At 63.9% G+C, this 19,951-nt stretch overlaps 1 protein-coding gene across 6 annotated transcripts in view; it reads left to right on the top strand.

Annotated features, from left to right (window-relative positions):
• The window catches only part of HSPG2 (heparan sulfate proteoglycan 2), a 100,259-nt gene that overhangs the window by 77,988 nt on the left and 2,320 nt on the right, over positions 1-19,951 (top strand). For all 6 annotated transcript variants that reach the window (XM_062190589.1, XM_062190588.1, XM_062190587.1 and 3 more), the window contains 38 exons: positions 64-199; positions 274-422; positions 1,037-1,172; positions 1,309-1,460; positions 1,850-1,988; positions 2,089-2,240; positions 2,702-2,837; positions 2,943-3,094; positions 3,293-3,431; positions 3,948-4,099; positions 4,301-4,448; positions 5,402-5,553; positions 5,950-6,091; positions 6,838-6,989; positions 7,334-7,475; positions 7,611-7,751; positions 8,057-8,191; positions 8,394-8,575; positions 8,875-9,070; positions 9,336-9,515; positions 9,798-10,058; positions 11,087-11,291; positions 11,800-11,897; positions 12,273-12,539; positions 13,193-13,302; positions 13,494-13,641; positions 13,730-13,846; positions 14,392-14,503; positions 15,104-15,248; positions 15,336-15,435; positions 15,582-15,691; positions 15,816-15,924; positions 16,366-16,464; positions 16,851-17,072; positions 17,334-17,578; positions 17,909-18,080; positions 18,164-18,286; positions 18,391-18,447. In XM_062190589.1, the coding sequence (XP_062046573.1) occupies positions 64-199; positions 274-422; positions 1,037-1,172; positions 1,309-1,460; positions 1,850-1,988; positions 2,089-2,240; positions 2,702-2,837; positions 2,943-3,094; positions 3,293-3,431; positions 3,948-4,099; positions 4,301-4,448; positions 5,402-5,553; positions 5,950-6,091; positions 6,838-6,989; positions 7,334-7,475; positions 7,611-7,751; positions 8,057-8,191; positions 8,394-8,575; positions 8,875-9,070; positions 9,336-9,515; positions 9,798-10,058; positions 11,087-11,291; positions 11,800-11,897; positions 12,273-12,539; positions 13,193-13,302; positions 13,494-13,641; positions 13,730-13,846; positions 14,392-14,503; positions 15,104-15,248; positions 15,336-15,435; positions 15,582-15,691; positions 15,816-15,924; positions 16,366-16,464; positions 16,851-17,072; positions 17,334-17,578; positions 17,909-18,080; positions 18,164-18,286; positions 18,391-18,447 (5,713 nt within the window). The remainder of the gene's footprint in view (positions 1-63; positions 200-273; positions 423-1,036; positions 1,173-1,308; positions 1,461-1,849; positions 1,989-2,088; positions 2,241-2,701; positions 2,838-2,942; positions 3,095-3,292; positions 3,432-3,947; positions 4,100-4,300; positions 4,449-5,401; positions 5,554-5,949; positions 6,092-6,837; positions 6,990-7,333; positions 7,476-7,610; positions 7,752-8,056; positions 8,192-8,393; positions 8,576-8,874; positions 9,071-9,335; positions 9,516-9,797; positions 10,059-11,086; positions 11,292-11,799; positions 11,898-12,272; positions 12,540-13,192; positions 13,303-13,493; positions 13,642-13,729; positions 13,847-14,391; positions 14,504-15,103; positions 15,249-15,335; positions 15,436-15,581; positions 15,692-15,815; positions 15,925-16,365; positions 16,465-16,850; positions 17,073-17,333; positions 17,579-17,908; positions 18,081-18,163; positions 18,287-18,390; positions 18,448-19,951) is intronic.

The raw sequence follows: 19,951 nt of genomic DNA, 5'->3' as shown, positions 1-19,951 counted from the left end.
GACAGGGGGCTTTTGCTGGGCTCCGGGAAGCCCCCTCTCACACCGCCGCCCCTGCCTGCCCAGGTTCGCGGCTCCCGCCTGTACATCTTCCAGACCTCCCCTGCCGATGCTGGGGAATATGTTTGCAGGGCCAGCAATGGTGCGGAGGCCTCCATCACCGTCACAGTAACCAGGACCCAGGGGGCCAACTATGCCTACCGTGAGTGGGGCCACCAGGTTGGGCGGAGGGAGCTTTATGGAACTGGGATAACTGGCGACCATCTCATCCCGCAGCCCCTGGCACCCAGCCCATCCGCATCGAGTCCTCCTCCTCCCACGTGGCCGAGGGGCAGACCCTGGATCTGAACTGCGTGGTGCCTGGCCAGGCCCATGCCCAGGTCACTTGGTACAAGCGTGGGGGCAGCCTCCCCGCCCGGCACCAGGTATGGAGCTGGAGGATGTGCTTGGGACAAGAAGGGGGAGGGGGAGGTCCCTGGCTTGGGATCTTCCAAGGGGAGGCGTTGGACCCTAGGCCTGGGCAGCCTGGGTGTGAGTCCTGGTTTCCCCACGTACTAGTCTGTCACCTTGGCCAAGCTACCTAACCTCTCTGTGCCATAATTATAGCATCTATGAAATGCTAGCAACCACAGTAGTCCCTACTTTATAGAATTCTCTTAAAGACTAGGGTAATTAATTGCATGCAAAGTGCAGGGTCCAGGCTCATCGGGAGTGCTGGGAGCCGTTACTGGTACCGCGATACCCTGAGCTGCACCCATTGCAAGATGCATGGCTGTTCTGGGTAGCTCTGAGGGAGGGAAGGAGCTCCCACAGATAGCTGTCACTCACTCGTTTTAGATGTGTCTCGATCGCAGGGGCGTTACAGGTGTGTTTTAGGACTGGTGGGGTGTGGAGGCCCCTTCCCCACCACTAGGCAGGACAGGCAACCTGACCCACAGCTGATGGCCCGGCGCGGGGGTCAGGGGTTGAGCAAGACTGCAGGTTGCCAATGTGGGGGTCCCGTGAGGGCTCCTTCTGATGTCACTCCCATTCTGGCCAGACCCACGGCTCGCTGCTGCGGCTGCACCAGGTGTCCCCTCCCGACTCAGGCGAGTACGTGTGCCGCGTGCTGGGTGGCTCCGTGCCCCTGGAGTCCTCCGTCCTGGTCACCATTGAGCCCGCAGACTCTGTGCCTGGTAAGTAGCGCTGCCGGCCAGGAGAGGGCTGGGGCCCCACGCGGGGAGGCTCCCCATGCCAGCCGCACAGCAGGAGCCAAGCTCACCCTGCACCTCCACTCACACCTCTCCTCACCTCCCTGCCCTCTGTCCCCAGCACATGGAGTCACACCCCCAGTCCGGATTGAGTCATCGTCCTCCCATGTGGCCGAGGGGCAGACCCTGGATCTGAACTGCGTGGTGCCTGGCCAGGCCCACGCCCAGGTCACGTGGCACAAGCGTGGGGGCAGCCTCCCCGCCAGGCACCAGGTATGGAGCTGGGGAGCTGGGGAGGGGCCCAAAGGTCATCCGTGACTACAGAGTAAAAAGTGGGCTTTGAACCGTGCCATGTGTGAGTCCAGGCACTGCCGCGCCGCCTGCCCGTGGTGTGGCCCTAGGCCGGTCACTTGACTTCCCTGATCCTCAGGGCGCACATCTCTCAGACGTGCTCACCTCACCTGTGGTTCTCAACAAATGCTTTCCAAGTCTGAGCAGTCCTGGCACAGGGGAGGTTGCCGGCTGCACCAGTGCTCACCCCCCTGGCAGAGGGGGTGAATGAGCACAGGGTGAGGTGCTGAGAGCCAGGGAAGGGAGCAGGAGCCTGCCTGTGAGCCCCAGGGCCTGGCTCAGCGCCTGCATCCCCCTCCCACCCCTCGCAGGTGCATGGCTCCAGGCTGCGGCTGCCCCAGGTGACCCCAGCCGACTCCGGGGAGTACGTGTGTCGTGTGGTCAGCAGCTCAGGCACCCAGGAAGCCTCAGTCCTCGTCACCATCCAGCGGCGCCCGGGCCCCTCTCACCGTGAGTGTCTCAGGATCAGGGTCAATGGTAGGGGTGCTAAGGCTCAACCCCACCCTCAGCAGCTCCCACACCCTGCCTTCCTTCCCTCTGCCCCTCCCAGCCCAGGGTGTGGTGTACCCCGTCCGCATCGAGTCCTCCTCCGCCTCACTGGCCAATGGCAATACCCTGGACCTCAACTGCCTGGTTGCCAGCCAAGCCCCTCATACCATCACCTGGTACAAGCGTGGAGGCAGCTTACCCAGTCGGCACCAGGTATGGAGCTAGCAGGTGGGGGTGGGGGAGCAAAGCAGGTGCACCTGCCCCGAGTGGAAGTCCAAGGGGCTCTCAGCACCTCACCCTGTGCTCATTCAGTCATTCAACAAACACTGAGCATCCTCGCTGGGTGGGTCTGGACAGGTGCTGAGGCGGCAGAGATGCTGTTGGGTGCACCTGCTTACGGAGCTTCCCTGAGCAGCTGCGGGTCCCAGTGGAATAAGACAGGTGTCCGCCCTCAGGCGTCTCCTGGTCTAGAGGGAGGCAGACATGGTGAACAACACCGCACAGGGCGCTGTGGCCACAGCAGGCTTTGTGGAGGGGCTGAGTGAGAAAAGTGCGAAGTCTAGAGGCACCGCCTGCCAGCCAGGGCCAGGCCAGGCGCAGGGCTGGGAAACCAGGCCCAGGCGCGGAGGCCCTGCCCCCTCCACCTTCCCCTGCCACCTGCTCCCCTCCTCCAGATCGTGGGCTCCCGGCTGCGGATCCCCCAGGTGACCCCCGCGGACTCGGGCGAGTACGTGTGCCACGTCAGTAACGGGGCCGCTTCCCAGGAGACCTCGCTCATCGTCACCATCCAGGGCAGCGGCCCCTCCCACGGTGAGGGCAGGTGCCCAGTCTCTTGGGCGCAGGGGAGACAGAGGTCCCCAGCACTGTCACTCTCTGCTGAGCCCGGCTGCATGGCCCACGCCCCTCTGTCCACAGTGCCCAGCGTCTCCCCGCCCATCAGGATCGAGTCCTCGTCCCCCACCGTGGTGGAAGGCCAGACCTTGGATCTGAACTGTGTGGTCGCCGGGCAGCCGCAGGCTACCATCACGTGGTACAAGCGTGGGGGCAGCCTTCCCTCCCGACACCAGGTACAGAGTGGGGGCAGTGGGTGGGCCTGGCTGCTGGGCGGCCAGTGCAGGGCAGCCCTGTGGCTCCTCGGGCACCCCAGCGAATGGGGCCCTAAGGAGACAGAAGGCGGCCTCCACGGGTCTGACAGAGGAGACCTGAGCCAGCTGGTGACCGCGACCCCTCATTTCCCTCTCCGTCTCCCACATGTGCGCCCCCAGACCCACGGCTCCCACCTGCGCCTGCACCACATGTCTGTGGCCGACTCGGGCGAGTACGTGTGCCGGGCCAACAACAACATCGACGCCCAGGAGGCCTCCATCATGGTCTCCGTCTCCCCCAGCCCTAGCAACCCTTCTGGTGAGTCTGACAGAGGCCCCGGTGGCAGGAGACGGCCAGTGAGGTATCCGCTGGGAGGGGTGCCCTGCTGATGCTCAGGGCAAGGGCTCTGCACAAAGGTGCCTGCACCACGAAGGGACCGAGTGACTCCCTCGGCCTCAGTCTCCTCATCTGTGAAATGGGTACGGGAGCATCAGGGAGCTGCACCGTTTAGTGCAGGGGCCGCTAGCCCCTGTGGCAGTAGACATCACGTGACATTGAAGATTCCATTTTGCAGTGCTCAGTAGCTACACGTGGCCAGTGCCACTGCCCCGGGCAGTGGGAGGGAAAGAACATTCCATCACCAGGGACGTTTCTGAGTCTTGTGAGGGACTTGAGTTACTGCACATAGGGTGCCCAGGAAGGTGCCTGGCACGCTGGGAGCTGCCTACGTAGTTATTACCCTGGGTATGGGAATTTCTGTGGCTGAGACTCCCAAGACCCGGTTCCCAAATCTGACTGCGGCCAATCCCCAACTCACTGGTCCTGTGTCCCCAGCCCCCGGCGGCGCCACGCCCATCAGAATCGAGTCTTCCTCCTCCCACGTGGCCGAAGGGCAGACCTTGGATCTGAACTGCGTAGTCCCTGGGCAGGCCCACGCCCAGGTCACATGGTACAAACGTGGCGGCAGCCTCCCCACTCACCATCAGGTAAGGGGGGTGGGGGCAGAAGTGGTGGGAGGGCTGTGGGGTGGGGTCCCACTGGCTCTGCCCAGGAAGGAGGCCTGGCAGCAGCCCCTGTCGGGTGCTGAGCCCACCCAAGCAGAAGTCAGCCCCCAGCCTCAGGCCCGCAGGGGTTCCAGGTCAACATCTCACTCTGCGCCTCTCTCTCCCTGTCCTGTCCCTGTTCAGACCCACGGCTCCCATCTGCGGCTGTACCAGGTGTCCCCAGCCGACTCGGGCCAGTACGTGTGCCGCGTGCTGGGCAGTTCTGGCCCCCTGGAGGCCTCAGTCCTGGTCACCATCGAGGCCTCTGACACTAACCCTGTCCACATCCCTGGTGAGGTTCCTGCGTGGGGCTGGGAGGCTGAAGGCAGGGGAGGGAGCCCCGCGGGCAGAGCCCTGGAGGCAGCCACACCTCGGACCCCACACTTCTGCCTCCTGCCCACCCTTGGTCCCAGACTGAGCGGCCAGGCCGGCTGGGGGGAGGACGGTCCACCTCGGTCCAGGGCCTGAGAGTCTGGCATCTCGAGTCCCTGCCCCGCCCCCACCCCTGCCCGCCCACACCTGCAGTTGTCCATGCCCCTCTGTCCTCAGCTGTCAAGGACAGTGGAGCACCTGCCCCTCCTCTGTAGTGCAGAGCCGTTCGGGGAGTCGCCTCTGCAGGTGCTTGGGGCGACTGTAGGCGGGGCTCCGACTGACATCCTTCCTGGGAGTAGTGGTGGCTTGGGGCCTCAGTGCACGGGAATCATTGCCCACAGTGGGGATAGGATCCAAGGTTTTATAAAGTGAATCGACTGGAAGGAGAACGTTCGGTTAGAGCACTGGGCACCGCCGTGGCAGAAGTCCAGGTGGTGCCACATCACCGAATCAGTGCCGTGGCCTGGCCCTCACTGGGTGCCGGCCCTGAGCTGTTTGCCCACCTCACCCCACTCCGTCCTCATAGCAGCCCTTGGAGATGGCTAGGACGGTTCTCCCATTTCACAGATGGGGAAACCGAGACCGGTGAAGTGGCTTTCCAAGGATCCCACAGCTGATGCATGGCAGAGTGGGGGAGGTTGAACCCAGGCAGCCTGTTTCTTAGCTCCTCTCACCACCCCACATAGAGGGGCCTGACCGTGAGCCCTGGAGGAGGGGGTGGTGGCACAGGGAGGACCTAGCCCAGCTGCTCCAGGCCTCGGTGGAATGGGGAAAGAGAGAAGCCAGTCCCCAGGAGGCCTGCACATCTGGGCACACAGGCAAGGCTGGGGTATAGGGTCGGAGTCCCAGCTCACAGATTTCTCTGTGCCCCAGCCCCTGGTGGAGCCCCACCCATCCGCATCGAGACCTCCTCCTCCCACGTGGCGGAAGGGCAGACCCTGGATCTGAACTGCGTGGTACCTGGCCAGGCCCACGCCCAGGTCACGTGGCATAGGCGTGGGGGCAGTCTCCCCGCTGGGCACCAGGTAAGGGGGGGGGAAAGCAGGATGCATGCCTCCTCCCTCCCCCCCTCCCCCTCCCCGCCACAGTCCTGCCCAAATCCATCCAAGGGAAGGAAGGGGACCCCAGGAGGGGGCTTGGGGAGGACTGAAGCAGAAGATCCCTGGGGTCAGAAGGCAGGGACAGACCGGGCACTCAGAGCCACCACAAGCGCCACAGGGCCGTGGTACAGAACAGAAAGGGCCCCTCCTGCCCAAGACCCCTGACTTCCTCCTGCCAGAAAAGAAATGGCACAGTGAGCATCTGGCAGAGGGGCCGCGTCTTCCACTCCAGGCTGCAGCCTGCGTGGCTGTGCGGAGCAGGCCTGGGGTGGGGCCAGAGGCCGTGGCCACCCTCCCCACGCTCACCCCCGCCCTGGCCAGGTTCACGGCCACATCCTGAGGCTGAACCAGGTATCCCCAGCCGACTCCGGCGAGTACTCCTGCCGCGTGACCGGCAGCTCAGGCACCCTGGAGGCTTCTGTCCTGGTCTCCATCGAACCCTCGAGCCCCAGCCCCATTCCCGGTGAGTGACACGGACGCTGGGCTGTGCTCGGGCCCAGCCCCGGGGCCCCTTCCTGGCCTTGCTCCTGCTGCCCCAGTAGCGCTTATATATATATATATATATATATATATATATATATATATATATATATATTTGAAAACTTGAAGAAAAAAAAAGATTTATTTGAAAGGCAGAGTAATAGAGCGGGAGAGACAGAAAGAGATCTTCACTCTCCAAATGACAGTAACAGCAAAGGCTGGGCCAGGCTGAAGCTAGGAGTCAGGAACTGAATCTGGGTCTCCCACTTGGGTGGCAGAGGCCTAAGTATTTGGGCCATCTGCTGATGCTTCCCCAGGCACATTACAGGAAACTGAATCAGGAGCACAGAGTAGCCAGGACTCGCAGCAGGCACTCCAGTAGGGGGTGGGGCATACCAGGTCACAACTTAACCCCCTGTGCCCCAGTGCCCACCCCCAGCAGGTGTTGCCTGGGGGCTAAGGATCAAGCCAGCCCAGTGTTCAAGGATCTGGCTGTGGCCAAAGCCCTCATGAGCTGCATGTGTGACCCTAGTCCCTGGTGGCCTCCCTGCCCGTCCCCCCACCAGTGGGCGTCGAGCCCTTGGTCTCAGTAACATCTTAGCCCCCGGGAAGGGAGACCCTTTGCAGGTCCCTGGAGCTCACCCATGGCGGCCACCTCCAGGGCCACCCCCTGAGGTCCCTACCTTTGGCCACAGGAGCCTGGCCTCTCACCCACCCCTGTGCCCACAGCCCCAGGACTGGCCCAGCCCATCCACATCGAGGCCTCCTCCTCCCACGTGGCCGAGGGGCAGACACTGGACCTGAACTGCGTGGTGCCCGGGCAGGCCCACGCCCAGGTCACGTGGTACAAGCGCGGGGGCAGCCTCCCCGCCCGGCACCAGGTATGAGTCCAGGGCAGGTACGGCTGGCCCTGGAGTTGCAGCAGCCCTCATGCGAACTCCAGCCTGCTTGGGGACCCAAGGGGACAGGCAGTTCAGCAGCCTGGGAGCTGGGAGACCTGGGTTTTCTCTCTGCTGTGCTGTGGAGTCTTTAAGCCTCACTCCCCTCCTCTGGGGAAGGTAGGGGCTGGACTTAGGATTCTGGGAATGACGCTTCCTGCCACCCCAGCAGCTGCAACCCTGAGCTCCTGGGCCCGTGGGAGATCGTGGGTCCTGGTGTAGCTGGGTTGAGGATTTGCCTGTCCCAAGCCCTCTGGCCTGATGGCTGCGCCTCCCGACTCCGACAGACCCATGGCTCCCGGCTACGGCTCCACCACATGTCCCCCGCCGACTCAGGCGAGTACGTGTGCCGAGTGGCAGGCGGCTCGGGCCCTGAGCAGGAGGCCTCCTTCACAGTCACTGTCCCGCCCAGCGAGGGGTCTTCTTACCGTGAGTTTGGGGGGAAGGGGCAGGGAGGTGCCACGGGCAGGGTGGGGAAGGGAAGATGCCGGAGCCAAGGCAGGGCCTCCCTGGGTGGAGCCAGCCCACGCCTGCTGAGCCAGGCCCTCTGCTGCTCGGACCCAGGCCTTAGGAGCCCGGTCATCTCCATCGACCCGCCCAGCAGCACCGTGCAGCAGGGCCAAGATGCCAGCTTCAAGTGCCTCATCCACGACGGGGCCACCCCCATCAGCCTGGAGTGGAAGACGCGGAACCAGGAGCTGGAAGGTGAGCCGGGCAGTGGGTGGGGCCACACGTGGTCAGGGGAGGTCCAGGGGAGACACAGAAGGCGGGGTTTGGGGCCACAAATTCATCAGTGACCCTCAGGGGGCGTCAGCGTCCCCTTATCTCTATGATAAGGGGCTGGGCCCAGGCATCTCTGAGGACGCCTTCCTCTTCTGCCCTCCGTGACTCCGAACTGGTCACTGCCAGGCCGGAGGGGTCGGGGCATGGGGGCCGAGAGGCACTAGCTGGCAGCGCCAAGGCCTGAGGGGCTGGATTGACCCTCACCTCTCCCCCAATGCCCCCCACAGACAACGTCCACATCAGCCCCAATGGCTCTGTCATCACCATCGTGGGCACCCGGCCCAGCAACCACGGGGCCTACCGCTGCGTGGCCTCCAACGCCTATGGCGTGGCCCAGAGTGTCGTGAACCTCAGTGTGCACGGTGAGGACCCCATGGCTCTGACTGCCTGTCCCAGCCCTGATCCTCAGCCCAGAACCTGCCACCAGACCCCGCCTCGGGCATTTTCCCTGTCTGAGCCTCAGTCTGCACATCAGTGTAGTGGGCACACCGGTGCCCACCCAGCCAGTGCGCATGCCCAGCAGAGCCCTACAAGTGTGTCAATGGTTCTCACTGCTCTGGGCAGGGCCCCCTACGGTGTCTGTGCTCCCCGAGGGCTCCGTGCGAGTGAAAATGGGAAAGGATGTGACCCTGGAGTGTGTCAGCAGCGGGGAGCCCCGCTCCTCCGCTCGCTGGACCCGGGTGGGATACCCCGCCAGGCTGGAGCCGCGGACGTACGGGATGGTGGACAGCCACGCAGTGCTCAAGGTGAGCCGGGGCTGCTCCATCTCTGGGTGTGAGGCCTGGTCTTGGGCAGGGACTTGGGAGAGTGATGGGGGCAGGTGTGTGTGAGTGGGTGGAGAGGGCAAGGGGAGGCATTGGTGAACACATGGGAGAAAGAAGAGAGGTTGAAGGCGAGAAAGAGAGAATGGGTGGGTGGGTGGACAGACTAATGAGCCTCAAGCAGACAAGAGGAAAGGAGAGGAGAAATAAGGACAGAGGAGCAATGGGGTCAGTGTCCTTGGCCCCGCTCGCCTCCCAAGCAAGTGCGCCTTGCTTCCTTATAGATTTCATCAGTTAAACCATCAGACGCGGGCACCTACGTGTGCCTAGCGCAGAACGCACTGGGCACAGCACGGAAGGAAGTGGAGGTGATCGTGGACACGGGCACCACGGCCCCAGGCGCCCCCCAGGTCCAGGTGGAAGAAGTGGAGCTGACCGTGGAGGCTGGACACACAGCCACCCTGCGCTGCTCGGCCTCAGGTGTGGCAGGGAGCAGGCCACCGGCCGGCAGAGCAGTGGTGCCCCAAGGCCTGAGATAGAGACGTACAAGACCTGAAGATGATGTCCTGCCCATGGGGGGGGGGGGGGGGACCATGCCACTGGCATCTCCCATGAATGTCTGTGTCCACTTCATGGCTTCCCACAGAGTGACAGGACCACCCAGGGCCCCTTCCTCCCACCCCTACCTGGGACGTGGTCCCTGGAGCAACCCAGCAGCCTTGCCATCTCCCTCTGTCCGGCACAGGCAGCCCCACACCCACCATTCACTGGTCCAAGCTACGCTCCCCACTGCCCTGGCAGCACCGGCTGGAAGGCAACACCCTGCTCATCCCCCGGGTCGCCCAGCAGGACTCGGGCCAGTACATCTGCAACGCCACCAGCCCTCTGGGGCACGCCGAGGCCACTGTCATCCTGCATGTAGAGAGTAAGATACCCGTCCCTGCCCCTGGCCGCCCTCTCTGCATCCCATGGGAGCTGAGCACCCCACCGGGCTATACCCTGGACAAAAGCCCTTGATCCCCATCCATCAGGAACCCCAGAGCCTATCCTTACCTCTGGCCACACCCTCTGCTGAGGCCTTTGCTGTCCCCGGCCCCAGTCCTCTAGGCTGCCCGTCCACCTTCCCTGATGCTTTTCCAGTCCCTGAGATCCAACTTCTGCTGCCCTGTGCCCAGCCGCACCCTGACCTCTGTGTCCCCCACGCCAGGCCCACCGTATGCCACCGTAGTCCCGGAGCACGCCTCGGTGCGGGCCGGAGAGAGAGTGCAGCTGCAGTGCCTGGCACACGGCACACCCCCGCTCACCTTCCAGTGGAGCCGCGTGGACGGCAGCCTCCCCGGGCGGGCAACTGCCAGCAAGGAGCTGCTGCACTTTGAGCCCGCGGCCCCAGAGGACTCAGGTCGCTACCGCTGCCAGGTCTCCAACAAGGTGGGCTTGGCCGAAGCCTTTGCCCAGGTGCTCGTTCAAGGTGAGCAGCCCCGGCTCAGGGTGGACATGTGCAGTTGGCTTTCTTCCAGCCCCTTCGATAATCCAGCATAGGTATCCAGTGACCCACACTTGAGGTACAAAGGCCTCTCTCTGCTACCCCATGCGTGGGCTTTGCCCTGTTCTTCCAGGCCCAAGCTGGGCTTGCCTCCTCCAGGAAGACCCCCTCGATGGCTGTGTTCTCAGCCGCTGAGCTGCCAGAGGAGGTCCTTAGGCTTACACGTATACCCCAGCCCGCCCCACCTGCCACGTGACAAGGGCAGGGCCTGGACCCATTCACCCTAGCAGCCTAGGCTCACCGCCCATCACTGAGCCCAAGAAGGGCTTGGTAAATGCCTGACCAACAACAGCGGGTGAGTGGCAGGCAGCGTGCCCAGAGCATCAGTGGGTCTCCATGGTCTCCTCTGATCCAAAGCCAGACGAGGGCTTTTGGACTCGGAATTCTAGAAGCAGCGAAGCCTGCAGTCAGAAAGTCTTGGCTTCGGAGCACAGCTCGGTCACTTGCTGGCTGTACAGTCTCAGCCAGGTCATTTGGCCGCTTTGAACGCCGGTTTCTTCATCTGCAAAGTGGAGAGCTTGAGGCCTGCATGTAGGGTGAGTTAGAAAGATCGACAGACGTAACACTGCAGCCCGCTGGAGGCGCGGAGTGGACGGTGAGCGCGTGGGCCGCCCCACCCTGCATCCGTCCCCGGCTGTCCCGAGTCTGACTGCACATGACATCGTCTTTGCCAGGCTCCCTTAGAAAGACAAGAGTCCTTCCCGTTTTTGTCTTGGGCTACTCTCCCCACCCAAGGCCAGCAGCTGTAGAAGCAGAGCCCAGCAGCCCACGGGCCCTCATACATGTTCGCTGAATGGCTGCCCAGTGAGCGAATGAATGGATGTGCCCTCGAACCGCCTTCCTCGCCAGGATGAGAGAGCCCCTTGAACGTTGGGGTGGCGGCCTCCGAGTCCCGGGGAGCGGCAGGAACAAGACCTACCTGTACATGCAGAAGCTTGTCCGTGTCCCCACAGGCCCCTCTGGCACCATCCCTGACACGGCCACCCCAGCAGGGGCCCCGCCCACCGTGCAGGTCACCCCTCAGCAGGAGACCAGGAGCATTGGAGCCAGCGTGGAGTTCCACTGTGCGGTACCCAGCGACCGGGGCACCCAGCTCCGTTGGTTCAAGGAAGGGGGCCAGCTGCCTCCCGGCCACAGCGTGCAGGATGGGGTGCTCCGGTGAGTGGGGTGGAGAGTCAGGGTGGGACTCAGCCCAAGCTTGGCAGCGGGGCTGAGTTGGAACACCTGCCCTGGGGGCCTCGGATTGTGGCAGTGGCCGTGGGTAAAGTCTCTTTACCTCTGTGAGCCTCGGCTTTCTCAGCTGTACAGTGGGTTGTATAAAGACTTAAATGCAATTGTGGAAAACACTGAGCTCAGCCCTTGGAGGGCCTTCAGTAAACCGTGGCCCATATTCCTGCTACCAGTAGTGGAAGAAAGGAAACAGCTCTGGGGCCAGATATGTACAGATACCCCAGCTCTGAGCCCTGCTACCTGGTAACTGTATGACCTTGAACTCAAGGTCTAGGACAGGCGTCATGTCCACACCCTGCCTGCCTGCCTGCCGTGATTTTTGGGAAACTGGAAGCCAGCGCAGCGTGCTGAGCCACGCCAGCCTTTACCTTCCACGCAGCTGCAAAGCATGCTGGGCTGCCCTCACTCCCTGACATCTTCTTTGTCCCCTTTACAGAATCCAGAACCTAGACCAGAGCTGCCAAGGGACATACGTCTGCCAGGCCCATGGGCCTTGGGGACAGGCCCAGGCCAGTGCCCAGCTGGTCGTCCAAGGTAAGAGGGTGGCATCAGGCCTCCACCAAGAGCAGGGGACAGAGATGAGGAGGGAGCAGTGCAGGGCCTGGGTCGAGTTGCCCAGGCAGCCCCTGGATATGTAAGGATACAGATCCTTGTGTTGTGTGCTGCTCTGTCTGGTGTAGGGCGAGGGGGCTTGAGGATGTTACAAGGATGGGAGGAGAGAGGGAGGCAGTGTTGCAAGTGGGTGCCCAGCCGCACCAGCGCAGAATGAGTTACTGGATGAGTGAGTGAGTGAGTGAGTGAGTGAATGAACGAGCAGACAGTGAGAGGACTGAGTGCGGGGGCACCAGGGCTCCCCCGCGGGGCTGACCTCACCGTCCCTCTGCCTCCCTTCTCCCCCTCCTCCCCCAGCCCTGCCCTCCGTGCTCATCAACATCCGGACCTCCGTGCAGACCGTGGTGGTCGGCCATGCTGTGGAGTTCGAGTGCATGGCGCGGGGTGACCCCAAGCCTCAGGTGACATGGAGCAAAGTCGGAGGGCGCCTGCGGCCCGGCATCGTGCAGAGCGGGAGTGTCATCAGGATCCCCCACGTGGAGCTGGCCGACGCCGGACAGTACCGCTGCACCGCCACCAACGCCGCTGGCACCACACAGTCCCATGTGCTGCTGCTCGTGCAAGGTGACAGCCGGCAGGGACCCCTGGGGGGGGGGCACGGAGAGCGGGGCAGGCGCTCCTCCCGCTGCCACCTCCTGTCTCCCCTGCATTTCTCCTCCCGTCTGCTCTCTGGGGAGATTTTCTGTGTGTATTTAAGGGGCAGCCAGAACCTGCCAGGAAAGAGCTGTGCGCAGGGCATCATGGGGGAAAATCATGTGCAGTGCTCACCGGCAGGCGCTGCCCGCTCCGATGGGGGAGCCCTCCAGCCAGTCTGGTGGCAGAGGCATGACAGAAAGTAAAAGACAGACGCAGTGCACACAAGCTCTGGGGCTTCTTTAAGGGCAACTCCTTTTTGACCCCAAGCCTGCTCACCGATGCTGCCCAAGTGCCCCCTTCCCAGGCCCCCAAAGAGCTGTGCAAGTCTCTGCACAGGCGTGCTGAGGTGTCAGGCTGTGGGGTCACGTGAACCTGCCCTTGAACCCTGACTCTGCCCGGTCCCCTGCGTGCAAGCAGGAGCAAGCAGCTGCTGCTCCCTGCTCAGCCGGGATTTCCCCATCTGTAAAATGGGACACAGCGTCTCCCCCGAGAGCTGGTGTGAGGATCAGATGATGTGAGACAGGCCAGGCACACAGCCGGCTGGCCGTCCTCATCTTGGTCCGCGTCTCCTTCCCCGCCAGCCTTGCCGCAGATCTCCACACCCCCAGAAGTCCGCGTGCCTGCTGGCTCTGCAGCTGTCTTCCCCTGCATGGCCTCGGGCTACCCCACACCTGACATCACCTGGAGCAAGGTAAGTAGTGGGCCAGGGGCCGGCAGGTGTGTCTCCAGGGCCAGACCCAGGTCTGAGCCGTCTCAGGGCCCCCAGCACGTGGCATAGGCCTGGCACAGGCTAAATGTGCCGTGTCTGGTGGTGAGCCCGGGAGCAGGCGCCGGGCGAGACGCGGGCCGAGGCCAGGGTGCTCAGAGCTGGTGTGTCTGCAGCTGGACGGCAGCCTGCCGCCCGACAGCCGCCTGGAGAACAACATGCTGGTGCTGCCCTCGGTGCGGCCGCAGGATGCCGGCACCTACATCTGCACTGCCACCAACCGCCAGGGCAAGGTGAAAGCTTTCGCCCATCTGCAGGTGCCAGGTAGGACGGCCCCGCCCCCAGAGCTGCCAGTGCCCGCCCTGCCCCTGCCCCGGAGGGCACCCGCTCTAACAGTGCTCTCTGCTGCCAGAGCGGGTGGTGCCCTACTTCACCCAGACGCCCTACTCCTTCCTGCCGCTGCCCACCATCAAGGACGCTTACAGGAAGTTTGAGATCAAGATCACCTTCCGGCCGGACTCAGCCGATGGTGAGCGGGAGAGGAGCTGATGTGCAGGGCCTGCCTGGGGAGGGGGCCCTGGTGGTGTGAGCCCTGCCTGTCCTGGGGGCCTCCCGCTCCAGGCCCCTGCCTGTGCCTCCTCTGTTTGCCTCCCTGGGGGTCTCCCTGTGCCGCCTGGGTGCATCACGTGCTGGCCTCCAGCCCCGTCTCTGCTCCTTCCTCCTGCTTCTCCCACTTCTCACCTCCTCCTCCTCTCTGTCTTTCTCTCTCTCTCTCTCCCCTCTTGGGTTCTGACTCTCACTGTCCAGGCCTTCTTCTCTACTCGGGTGAGTCTCTGCCTCTCTAGCTCCCTTCCGGGAGACCCTACGTGGGTGTGAAGCAGTTGGCCTTTCTCAGGGCTGCCAGCATGGCCCTTCCGTCCGGGGCACCGACCCTGGGATGGCGCAAAGGCTGGGCTGAGGGAGGGCCAGGAGCCAGAGCGTGGACAGGCTCCAGGGCTAGGGCCATGCCCGGCACAGGAGTGACAGGGAGCCTGCGGCTGGAGGGGGACCCCTCACGCTGCTGTGGCCGCCCAGGGATGCTGCTGTACAACGGGCAGAAGCGGACCCCAGGGAGCCCCACCAACCTGGCCAACAGGCAGCCCGACTTCATCTCCTTCGGCCTCGTGGGCGGGAGACCCGAGTTCCGGTGAGACCCTCGACCTCCCTGTCTGGGGGGAGGCGGGACCGGAGGGCTGCCCCCAGGACTGAAGTCAGCATCCACTGCCCTGTGTTCTACAAAGGAGGCTCTGGGGGAAGGGGCACCTAGGGGCACAGTCTGGCCGACCACCCAGTCTGCTGGAGGAGGCACAGTATGCCAGTCAGATAGAAGAGGGAGCAGCCTCAGAGTTGGGGCTGCTGCAGGCCAGGATTCATGCATTCACCCACCGTGTGCCAGGCCTGATACAGACTTAAAGAGACCCCATCTGGTCCTTGTAGGGAAGCCACCCTAGCTGGGGAAGTCCTCAACAGAGAGGAACAGGGGACCTCAGAGCAAGAGGGCTCAGGAGCAGCGAAGACAGGCGCCAGGCTGAGAGCCCAGGAGCCAGGGTGCACTCAGAGCGGCCCCAGGGCTAGGATGTAGGAGAGACTTGGGGAGGGGTCAGGGCTGAGGCTAGCCTGGGTAGCCCCAGCACTGAGACTACAGGAGAAGGTGATGTGGCCCAGGCTGGGCCCCCTCCACAGCCCTTCTTACAAACCCCACGCCCACTCTCTCTGCCTCTCCCCCCACCCCCACCCCATGGAGCAGGTTTGACGCAGGCTCCGGCATGGCCACCATCCGCCACCCCACACCGCTGGCCTTGGGCCAGTTCCACACTGTGACCCTGCTGCGCAGCCTCACCCAGGGCTCCCTGATTGTGGGCAACCTGGCCCCGGTCAACGGGACCTCCCAGGTGAGACCCAGCCTGGCCTGCAGCCCCAGCCCCCAGGCTGTCCCTGCCCGGGGTCTGTCTCCACTCCTGCCTTCTCCACCTCCCCAGGGCAAGTTCCAGGGCCTGGACCTGAACGAGGAGCTCTATCTGGGCGGCTACCCTGACTACGGGGCCATCCCCAAGGCAGGCCTGACCAGCGGCTTTGTAGGTGAGCCCCGCCCCGCCTCTCCTCAGGGCCAAACCTCCTGGGCTGGCAGGGCCTGGGCAGGCTTTGCAGGGTGTGGGGTGGGCTGGACAGACTCCCCGGTGGCCAGCCCTGCTCCTGGCTCATCCGGCCCGCCCGCTCGCCCCCAGGCTGTGTCCGGGAGCTGCGCATCCAGGGCGAGGAGATCATCTTCCATGACCTCAACCTCACCGCACACGGCATCTCCCACTGCCCGACCTGTCGGGACCGGCCCTGCCAGGTGAGCCCGCGCGTGCGCCCCCTGGCGGCCCCGGCCACTGCCCTCCCGCGGCCGCGGCCAGCCCCTGTGGGGAGAGGGGAGGGCAGGGGTGCGCTCGGCCTGACTCTCTCGGGCTGCTTTGCAGAACGGGGGCCAGTGCCACGACTCGGAGAGCAGCAGCTATGTGTGCGTGTGCCCGGCTGGCTTCACCGGGAGCCGCTGTGAGCACTCGCAGGCCCTGCACTGCCACCCAGGTGTGTACCCCATGTCTGCCCACCACTGTCAGCCTGGGTGCTCGCCTCTGCCACCCCTTCCTCTCTACCCACACCCCAGCCCATCACTCTTAGCCAAGAGCATCCCACTCCTCCCAGATAGCCCCTCCTCCAGCTCTGCCAGCCAGGGAGCCCCTATCACCACCAGGCAGGTGCCTGCCCACTACCATCTCGCTCACTGAGGGAGGATCACACCCATCTCCCATCATACCCAGCCCCGCCTCCCCAGCCCCAGTCACTGCTCGCTGGATGCTGACCACCAAGCATCCTGTGACCATGGAGCCACTCGCTCAGTGCCCCCAGCCTCCTGGGAAGCCCTCCCAGGCCACCTTGGCCACAGCTAGCCAAGGACGCACGTGCATCAGGGCCCCACCCCCCCTCCAAGTCACCTGTGTCCTCCTCACTGGCCTGTGTGTCCCCCAGAGGCCTGTGGGCCAGATGCCACCTGCGTGAACCGGCCCGACGGTCGGGGCTACACCTGCCGCTGCCACCTGGGCCGCTCGGGGCCGAGGTGTGAGGAAGGTGAGTGGAAGTGGGCCCGGGACCCCCAGGGGGCTCAGTGATAGTTGGGGAAGCTGAACATGGCACCCTGAGACTAAGATGGGCCCTACAGGTATGAACTCAGCCCAGAGCCAGAACCAGTACAAAACTACCTGGCCGCAGGTCCGCCCAGCCTGCGTCCCTCCCATGAGGGTCCCTTTCTTATGAGAGTTCCTCCCAGCCTGGTGTGCAGTGCGGCTTCCTGGCCCTCCCAGGACACGTCTTGTCCTGGGCTGCTCCGGCTGCCTTGCAGCTGGTCCTGAGCCTCTGTGGTCGGCGGGGGTCCCGGAGCAGGCCTGAGCAGCAGGACCTGCCCCACACTCTGGCATCCCCACTGCTGCACCCCGGCTGAGCTGTGGCTGCCACAGGTGTGACGGTGACCACCCCCTCCATGTCGGGCACCGGCTCCTACCTGGCACTGCCTGCCCTCACCAACACACACCACGAGCTACGCCTGGACGTTGAGTTCAAGCCACTGGCGCCCGACGGGATCTTGGTATTCAGCGGGGGGAAGAGAGGGCCTGTGGAGGACTTCGTGTCCCTGGCGATGGCTGGCGGCCACCTGGAGTTCCGCTACGAACTGGGGTCAGGTATGTACCGGGCGCCAGAGGCAGATGGGCCTCAGGGTCCCAAGCTCTGTGCCCTCCTTGGCCCCCCATGCCCCTCGGAGGCGGGGAGGAGGAGATTTGGGGGTCAGGCCCCTGTGGTCCCCTGTTGCTACTGTCCCTTGCCATGGGTGACTTTAAGCCCGTCCCCAGAGCCTGGGGTTCCTCCTTTGGGGTGGCCAACGACGTGGGAGGTTCCCTATCCGCCCAAGTCCTCAGCCCTGACCGGCGTCCCCCGCACCCCAGGGCTGGCTGTTCTGCGGAGCCCCGAGCCGCTGGCGCTGGGCCGCTGGCACCGCGTGTCTGCCGAGCGCCTCAACAAGGACGGCAGCCTGCGGGTGAACGGCGGCCGCCCCGTGCTCCGCTCCTCTCCCGGCAAGAGCCAGGGCCTCAACCTGCACACCCTCCTCTACCTGGGTGGCGTGGAGCCCTCCGTGCCGCTGTCCCCGGCCGCCAATGTCAGCACTCACTTCCACGGCTGCGTGGGCGAGGTGAGGAGCCACCTGCAAGAATCGCTGGGGGAGAGGGGTGCAGGCTGAGCTGCCGGCCGCATCCCACTGGGACCCTGGGAAAGACGATTCACCTTGGAGCCTCAGTTTCCCCCTCTGTAAAATGGGACCAACACCTCTGTTGCAGCAGTGCACTGAGGGACCCACTGCCCGGGTGGACGGCTGCTCCTGGTACATAGGGGTGTCACCTTGGCACCTCTGGTCCACCTGTCGCAAGGCTCCCAGCTACCCTCTGCCTCTTCCTCTTGGCTGGCTCACGTGTCCCCCTGCTTCCTGCACCCCTTTAGTCCCTCGATGTCCCTGTGCCCACAGGTGTCCGTGAACGGGAAGCGGCTGGACCTCACCTACAGCTTCCTCGGCAGCCAGGGCGTTGGGCAGTGCTACGACAGCTCCCCGTGTGAGCGCCAGCCTTGCCAGAACGGCGCCACCTGCATGCCCGCTGGCGAGTACGAATTCCAGTGCCTGTGTCACGATGGCTTCAAAGGTAGGACAGCTGCCCGGGTGCTGGGGGTCTGCGGCACCTCCGGCCCATGCCCACCACGCCCTCACCTCTGCCCTGGCCCCCAGGTGACCTCTGTGAGCAGGAGGAGAACCCTTGCCAGCTCCACGAGCCTTGTCTGCATGGGGGCACCTGCCAGGGCACCCGCTGCCTCTGTCTCCCCGGCTTCTCGGGCCCACGCTGCCAGCAAGGTACCCGGCCCTGGCTGCTTCCCACCGCCCTCTTGGGACCCTGGGGCTGGACCCAGCACGCGGCGGAGCTGTGCCCACCAACTGGGCCCCGGTCTTTCCCGTAGGTCCTGGACATGGCCTCGCGGAGTCCGACTGGCACCTGGAAGGCAGCGGGGGCAGCGGTAGGTGCCCGCTGTGACCCGCAGGGAAGCCGGGGTGCTGGTCTCCTCCCTGGCTTCTGTCCCTCAGCCCCGCTCTCCAGCCCACGTCTTCAATCCTGAGCAAAACAGGCTGTGCGAGGGCCTCACGGGGCACAGAAAGAGCAGAATGAAGAAGGGCACTGCCCAGAGCTGGTCCTGCCCCACGCTGACCGGCAGGGTGACCTCGGACAGGTCTTTGAGCCACTCTGACCTTGCTGTCCTCCCCGTGCCCATCCTGGGGACAGTGAAGCATAGATGAGTAAGGCAGGACCCTCGTTCTCCAGGACTCTGCCATAATATGATAAAGAATGCTTATTGATCCCTTACAGGCTCTGTGCTAGCTCCGGTTTAGGTACATGTTCCTTACTCCACACTAATAGACTAGGAGAGACGGTGTGTGAGTGGTTAAAGAGCCCAGACCCTGGAGCCAGCCTGCCTGGGTTCAAGTCCTAGCCCTGCCGCTTAATAGCTGTGTGACTTTGGATGAGTCCCTTGACCTCTCTGTGCCTTAGTGTCCTTGTGTATAAAATAGAAGGAATCTCTCCCCAGAGGCTTTGGGCACAATGCTGCCTGAGAGTAAAATGGTTGGGTGTACTGAGCATGCTCAGAACAGTGTCCGGTCTGGGACGCTGGCTCCTTTGGCTGTGGTATCTCACTGTGGGGGTGCTGGAGGTCTCAGCTCAGGGGAATGAGGTTGGCAGCTGCACAGGCTCACGGCAGGCGCTTGGCAGCTGACAGCAGCCATCGGCTGGAGGACAGTGACCAAGCGTCCTGCCCAGTGCTAGCCCGAGGGTGGCTCGTGAGCAGATGGGGACGGAGGAGCCGCACACAGGACCTACGGGAAAGACCGGGGCCCAGTTGGTGGGCACAGGTGGCGCTCCAGGTTTCCCACTCCCTGGGCAGGTCGCTCAGCTGAGCCTGACCTCCCATCTGTAAAACCGGGAGAGCACCAAGGCTCCAAACCACTGTTCGCCGTGGCCCAGGCGACCGCCCGTCCCGGCCTGCTCAGGACCGAGGGGCTGTCTGGGGATGTGGGACCTGCAGCGCCAAAGCCGGCCAGAGCCTGGCAGACGGGGGAGGGGGCCGGCCCACAAGAGCCTGCCCGACCACGTGAAGCCAAGGACACCGGTTGAGCCGAAATGTATGGAAATACTTTTAGATTTGTCGACTTTGCACTTCTTTATTAGCACAATAAATAGCGAGGCCTAGCGGAGGTCCTAATAGCGACCACAGCGTCAAAGCAGTGGGCAGCGTCCGCAGTCCTCGAAGCTTCTACACTCGGGGCGCGGGCTAAGCCAGTGTTAGTGGCCGGGTCCCACTTTGTCACCTACGTCCGTAACGGCCAAGCTTCAGTACGAAGTGAGTAAAAGCAGACAGGATGGTTCTCCGCCCAGTCGACGGCCCCCGGGGCTGTTCAGGGACTGCAGGTTCAGAGCCCAGGAGTCGCCCAGGTCATAGTGGAAGTGGGGTCGCGGCACTCACACCT

The sequence above is a fragment of the Lepus europaeus genome, chromosome 5, assembly GCF_033115175.1.
Source record: "Lepus europaeus isolate LE1 chromosome 5, mLepTim1.pri, whole genome shotgun sequence".
NCBI classification, from domain to species: domain Eukaryota; kingdom Metazoa; phylum Chordata; class Mammalia; order Lagomorpha; family Leporidae; genus Lepus; species Lepus europaeus.
This window is presented reverse-complemented; position numbering and strand designations above follow the sequence as displayed.